This window comes from Arachis ipaensis, chromosome B02 (assembly GCF_000816755.2).
Source record: "Arachis ipaensis cultivar K30076 chromosome B02, Araip1.1, whole genome shotgun sequence".
Taxonomy (NCBI): Eukaryota; Viridiplantae; Streptophyta; class Magnoliopsida; order Fabales; family Fabaceae; genus Arachis; species Arachis ipaensis.
In genome coordinates this window covers 104,067,447-104,073,734 of record NC_029786.2, presented here as the reverse complement: position 1 = coordinate 104,073,734, position 6,288 = coordinate 104,067,447, and the positions used below count along the sequence as shown (strand labels likewise).

Genomic DNA, 6,288 nt, shown 5'->3' with positions numbered 1-6,288 from the left:
TTAACTTGATTAACAGGTTACCTTTTTAAATCCAGACCATTCAAATAAAATATAATAAATGAAGAGTTCAGATTTAATGAATCTACAAGATGTGCAGCACTCCATACTTAGTAAGGAGCGTTTAAGGATGAGCCATCCATGACCAACCATGATACAACAATAATTTCCATTACTAAAAGAAAAAATAATAATAAATAAATAAATAAATAAATAATAATTTTTTTACCGGAGAGAGAAGAAGAAGAAGAAAGAGAAAGAAGGTGTAGTAAAGTCTAGAAGTGTCGCTCAACAAACAACATAAACACACTTTCTGTGTTCCTTCTTCTGTCATCAAAATCTACCTTACTCTCAATTCTTCTCAAACGTAGGGTTTTTGTCTCTCTCTAACAAAACCATGAGGTACTTTTTTCATTTCAATTTTATTTATTTATTTTTTATGTTCATATGTATGTTTAAAAGTGTTAATCCTCTGAACTTAGCATCTTAAGTTTGATTATGATTAGTGATTATGTTGAGTAATCATAGTTTTTGAAATGGAAACAGGACACATGTTAGTTAATGGTTTATACCACTGAAGTTTGCATTACTTTGTTCATTTTTTATTATATTGTAAAAGTTTTCTCTTATTATAACTCATTGGCAAGTTTAGGAAGTGTGATTTTCTATGAAGAGTGTGGGAAAATATGATTGTGGTTTTTCAATTACTAGCAGCTATACATGCCTTTTTTGCATTGTCAAGTTGCTGAACATTGATATTAATAATTTTGATTTTTGTTGATGTTAGTTAAATTTTAATCTTAATTTGTTGTGCTGCAATTTGTGTTATTGGGATGAATAGCTTTTTTGGTAGTTCAACTTATAGTATACTATCTAGGTTTCTTGCATGCATTTTGGGAATTTTCATTTTTAGGGATCAAATTCTTCCATTTGCATCAGCATTCATGTAGTGAATCAGAAAGTTGAGTATTGTGATTGATACTGTAAAGGAATTTATACTTTTAGTAAATACAAATTAAATCCTTTTGATTTTTGTGTTCTGATCGTGTTTTTTACATCATTTGCTGTGTGCAGCCGTCATCCTGAGGTTAAGTGGGCTCAAAGGCTGGACAAGGTTTATATAACGGTTCAGTTGCCGGATTCGAAGAATGCGAAAGTGGACCTAACTCCAGATGGTACTTTCACCTTTTCGGCTACTGCTGGTGCCGAAGATCATCTGTATGACTTGAAGTTGGATCTCTTTGACAAGGTTAATGTAGAGGTGAGACTCAAATTTTCCTATTTATAGATAGCAATGACATATCTATAAAATTTACCGTGTAAAATTCTTTTATGATAATCAGGTGTGACCATGTAGGTTAAAGTAGTTTTCTTTGAAATGGTTGATGTGGAAGTTGATTCTTTTTGTCTATGCATCATCATCTACTTAGATATTAGTTTAAGAAACTAAACTAAAGTATTGCATTATCCATGATGTGCTTGCACTTTAGGATGATGTTTGTTGTTGATGTAATCTCCATGGAGTACATGTAACATGTTTAAGTCTCTTTAATGTTTTTGAAATTTGTCTAAGAAATTTAGTGTTTTGTTAATTGCACTAGAACTATTTTTGTTTTTCAATGCATATTCTATTGGTTTCAGGAGAGCAAGATTAATGTAGGGGTGAGAGGCATATTCTGTGTGGTGGAGAAGGCAGAGAAAGGATGGTGGAAAAGGTTACTACGAGGAGAAGGAAAGCCTCCGCATTATGTGAAAGTAGATTGGGATAAATGGGTTGATGAAGATGAAGATGATGGTGGTATGGACATGCCTAAATCATGTTATTAGCAATTTTTGAAATTCTCTGTTTCATGGCTGCGGTTTTCTGACCGATTATCCTGTTTGTTTGCTTAGGTCTTGGTGATCTAGACTTGGGAGGGATGGATTTCTCGGTATGCAATGTGTTTGGATGAATTCATCTGTTTGGACACCCTTTCTTGTTTGATGTAATCTGTTCTAAATTCTAATTCTATTGAATGCTGCAGAAATTTGGTGGGATGGGCGATGATGCAATGGGTGATTTCGATGATGACGATGATGATGGTAAGTATGCTGCAAAATTAGCATTTGATATTTGGTGTGTGTGAAGTACTTATTATACATCATCATTTTAGAAATCATGGGTATGTGTGAACTTTACTCACTAGTATTAATCCCCTAGAGGGGAAGCCAATGAATCATGAAACTAACTTGAATTAACTGATTGAATTGCCAAATTCATCTGGGAAGAAAAGGTTTTGTTGGTTTTATAACTATGAGGCATATGATACTATATTTGAGGCCAAAGTCAGTTGCCGTTTAGGATTTAAATTGGTGGATCTACCTTTTTTCGTCGGCCGCAGAATATGGTCATTTTTAGCATCATTTAGGAAGTGTCCTAAATGAACCAACATGATCAATTGCTGTAGAAGGTGCATTGTAGCATTGTTCTCCCATTCTTAAGGCCTCAAGTATGGTACTTTAGGGTTTTCGTGCTTTAGGATTCGTTTATTTGGCCGACTGAAATATATTTGTTTGCCAATTATAATAGAGCAAGAAGTGTCGAAGCCCGGAGGACAGGGGACTAGTACTGAGAAAGAGGGAGCTTCCACGGCCGGAGATCAAGATGCTGCCGGGGAGGCTTCAACAGAGAAAAAAGAAGCTGCTCCAAGCACATAATACCCTTTCAGTTCAAGATCTTCAACACCTGGATGATGCTTATAAGCATGCAGTAGATTATTTCAGTATTGTAGTGTGAATTGATAGTTCTTGAAGTAGAGACATCATATTACCCCTGTTTCTTGACCCTAAAACATTGGTGTCTTGGTGAGTAGTGAGTGCTATTGGCATAGTCAACGACTTAACATTCATTCTCTCTAGCTGAAGTAGGATATTGTACAAGTGAGACTTTTTTTTTATTTCATGAAGGAATTTGGTATCAGAATATCTATATAATATTATTCATCATGCTGCCTATTAATTTTCATGGCAACTGTTGATGGAGCCGAGTGTGTTTATTATTTCTCTTTCCTAGTCAAAGACCATATTGTTTATAAATGTTTTTAAGGCCGATATTAATTGGATTCTAGGATAGGAAATTTTTGAACATTTTCAACAGAAATAGGATTTGATATCTGCTTTATCATCTTACTCTTGATATTATGCTAATTTAATACTCAAGAACATACCACAAGAAAAGTTTTGTGGCTATTAAGGAGAGTTGATATTCAATTTAACTCATAAAGTATGATGTCGAATTCAAATTGATTTAAAATTATAATTGGTTTAATTTGAACGGTAAAATTTATAATAACTTTTGTTAGTTCCTGAATTAATTTTTATGAATAGCATATTGTTAACTTGTTAAGATTTAAACTTTTTATCTAAGTTTTATGTGATTAAAACATACTAAACCTTTTATATTTTCACAAAAAAGGACCATATAATCAAACTTCAATTTGCTCTAACAGACCCCAATCGCATGGAATATGAGCAAAGGATTCAAATCACAATAAATTAATGCAAGTTCTGATTACAAATTTCAGAATTCAATTTTGTTCTATTGAAGTTTTAAGAGTCAAACTAAATTGTTCTTCAAATTATAAGGGTCAAATTGAGTATTAACTCGAAAATCATATCTGAATATTACCATGTTTCACTTTCATTCATCGTTTTAATCCTCAAAATATCAGTTTTATAATGAAATAGTTTGTAAACCAGTGAATTTTATTAAGTATAATAAAAACAACTTTTGAGGTATTCTTTAACATGAAAAATGTGTAATTTATCTTCCATTCAATGCCTCAAAAGTATCAGAGAAGTAGAACATCAATTCAAGAACTTATCCATACCATGCCTCAAAATCACTAGAACAAACAATTTAAGTTGGACCACCCAAACATTTAGTGTACAATCGGAAGGAGCATTTCTAAGCATATGAATGATGGGGTGGATGTATTCTATTTCAACAATTAACATTATCACCATCATCACTTTGGTGAGTTCTTGTAATATCTGCATTTTCGCGACTCTAAATGCAAGAACAAAAAACACTGGAAACCTACAACCAAGAATGCAAGGGAATCACAAACAGCAATCTGTTGAGCAGGGATCCGATGCCTCTAAAACTAGCAACTGGACCATATAAAGTAGTTCCATGTAACAGTTGTATCAACCTCTACCTCTCCCTGCACCTGTCGGAAGAAGAAGAAACATAAATTAAGATAACAAGGACTATACCGAAATTTGTATTATAACTGATCCTAATATGATATCTGTACGTTTCAGGAATTTTAGACATAGTTTAAGCTTTCAATCATAAGTTGTATTGAACCAAAATACGCATAATCAAACATGCATTAACTTCACTCTATTATGACTTGATCGCTAAAATCACTTTTTTCCTTGACCATCCAGACAAGGGAAAGTAAGATTTGTAAGCGTATGTGTGGAAGTATAAAGTAAATGCATAATACCACAGATCCCATGAACTCGTTCATGGCAAATTCGAGGGATAAAACTTAGATAATGAAAAGTTGCTACATGAAATGCAGAGAGTTTGGAATGATGTAAGGGATGATTTACCTCTGTTACCACCAGGCTTTCCACCTGGGCCCCCCCTGCCTCGGCCTCCTCCTGGCCCTTTAGCTCCACCTTCATCAAGGCCACGGCCCATTCCTTTTGCTGGCCGTCCACCAGGACCATCCTCTCTCCCCCTTCCCCTTCCACGTCCAACACCAGGCGGTTTGCGATCTGAAAAAGGTGATCACAATTAAGGAGTTTCCAGCATATTTTTCTTTAGAAGAAACCTAGAAGACTACATGAATAGCTATTCAACTCATTCTATATGTGTAAATATAACTTGTTTAAACTTTAAAGTGATTATTATCTTTATTTCTTGTTTATTCCCCACTTTGATCACCTCTACGACTTAAATATCACTACGAAAAATGAGCTAGATGTGGAAAAAAGGCTCACCTCCACGGCTCTTGGTTTCTTCCTGAACTTTGTCAATAACCTAAAACAACAGGCAATACAGCAACATCAGGGGATGAACGTATGCATGAATCATGATCACGAATTCCAACATAATGTGAAAATCACTGCTACAAACCTCATCAGGAACTCGAAGATACTTGATTGTGTTTCCACGAATGTAGCATTCCGGCATACGCCAAAATCTATCTCCGTCCTACATAACCAATTCCAATCACACATTATAAAAGATTTCACAGCACACAACATATCATGATGAATATACAAGAACCAACGGCAAAAGAACAATACTTTAGAGGTACAAATGACTTCTCTTAGATGGATGTTCATCCATGTATCACAATTCACCAAATGCCCGTTATAAGTCTCTCCATTTTTCAGCTCCACCAACTGTTCCAACAGAAACATATAGTAAAAATCAAAATATAAAACATAAATAACTACTTCAGAACTCATACATACAATGATACATGATTTGCTGACACAAACGCTAACATGATAGTGTATCAAAATCAAACAGTATCTCTGCAATTTACACTATATCACATGAATTAGGTAAACATAGAGCAAAGGCCTCGCAGACACTCACCATTGGGTGGCCTTGGGCAGTCTTCAGAAGAGAAAGGGGCAGCTGAAAAAAAAAAAAAAGACAAGAAAAGAAAGCAATCAGAAAACGAGAGGCAAAATAAATTAATAGACCGCAGAATGCAACCCTAATTACAGTGACCCAATTGAGTTTTTCGGTGAAAGATTAGATTTTTGAGTACAAGTTATGATCTTGGGATGTGGGAATCAAAGAATGAGATCTGGGTTAATGGGTTTACTGAAAAGGGTTTATACCATAACAAAAAATAAAACTTTGGAAAACATATGGAGAAGAGTGTGAGAGAGAAACGGGGCGAGTGAGTTACCATGTCGTGAATCGAAGGTGGTTGTGGTTTAAGGTTTGATTATGCAGCAGAGAGCTCTTTGAAGGTTTTGAATATACGAGGAGCTAAAAAAGCGAAGGAGGAGAGAGCTCGATGAAGCTGTTGAATTTGAGATGCTGACAAGAAAGTTTTTTTTTGGAACAGAGTTTCAATTTTGAGCATCAATTTGAAACTTCACCAAAAAAATAAAAAGAAAATCTGTCAATGCCCATTTGACTTTGGCAACCTTTTCTTTTTAGGTAAAGAATAAAATATAAGATAAAGAATAATTTTAAATAAAATAGAATAAAATATTTGAGAATTTCATAGTTTACGAAGTTTAGGACTAAAACAAAAAAATCTCATAATT

At 34.3% G+C, this 6,288-nt stretch overlaps 2 protein-coding genes across 2 annotated transcripts; one reads left to right on the top strand and one right to left on the bottom strand.

Moving 5' to 3' along the window:
* On the top strand, nucleotides 231-3,018 carry LOC107626138 (uncharacterized protein OsI_027940). The gene is made up of 6 exons (XM_016328933.2): nucleotides 231-399; nucleotides 1,072-1,258; nucleotides 1,639-1,795; nucleotides 1,891-1,928; nucleotides 2,022-2,079; nucleotides 2,567-3,018. The coding sequence occupies exons 1-6, from the start codon at nucleotides 395-397 to the stop codon at nucleotides 2,692-2,694; spliced, it is 573 nt and encodes a 190-aa protein (XP_016184419.1). The 5' UTR covers nucleotides 231-394; the 3' UTR covers nucleotides 2,695-3,018.
* LOC107626137 (sm-like protein LSM4) lies at nucleotides 3,830-6,130 on the bottom strand. The gene is made up of 7 exons (XM_016328932.2): nucleotides 5,922-6,130; nucleotides 5,600-5,641; nucleotides 5,302-5,400; nucleotides 5,129-5,206; nucleotides 4,993-5,032; nucleotides 4,600-4,767; nucleotides 3,830-4,208 (listed from the first exon to the last, which is right to left on the bottom strand). The coding sequence occupies exons 1-7, from the start codon at nucleotides 5,922-5,924 to the stop codon at nucleotides 4,186-4,188; spliced, it is 453 nt and encodes a 150-aa protein (XP_016184418.1). The 5' UTR covers nucleotides 5,925-6,130; the 3' UTR covers nucleotides 3,830-4,185.

Excerpts from the sequence above, each read along its gene's own strand:
- LOC107626137 (XM_016328932.2), bottom strand. Across the intron at positions 5,033-5,128 it reads ATCTTCGAGTTCCTGATGAG|GTTATTGACAAAGTTCAGGA; the intron begins GTTTGTAGCAGT and ends CTGTTGTTTTAG. Across the intron at positions 4,209-4,599 it reads AAAGCCTGGTGGTAACAGAG|GTGCAGGGAGAGGTAGAGGT; the intron begins GTAAATCATCCC and ends TTCTTCCGACAG.
- LOC107626138 (XM_016328933.2), top strand. Across the intron at positions 1,259-1,638 it reads TTGACAAGGTTAATGTAGAG|GAGAGCAAGATTAATGTAGG; the intron begins GTGAGACTCAAA and ends TATTGGTTTCAG. Across the intron at positions 2,080-2,566 it reads CGATGATGACGATGATGATG|AGCAAGAAGTGTCGAAGCCC; the intron begins GTAAGTATGCTG and ends CAATTATAATAG.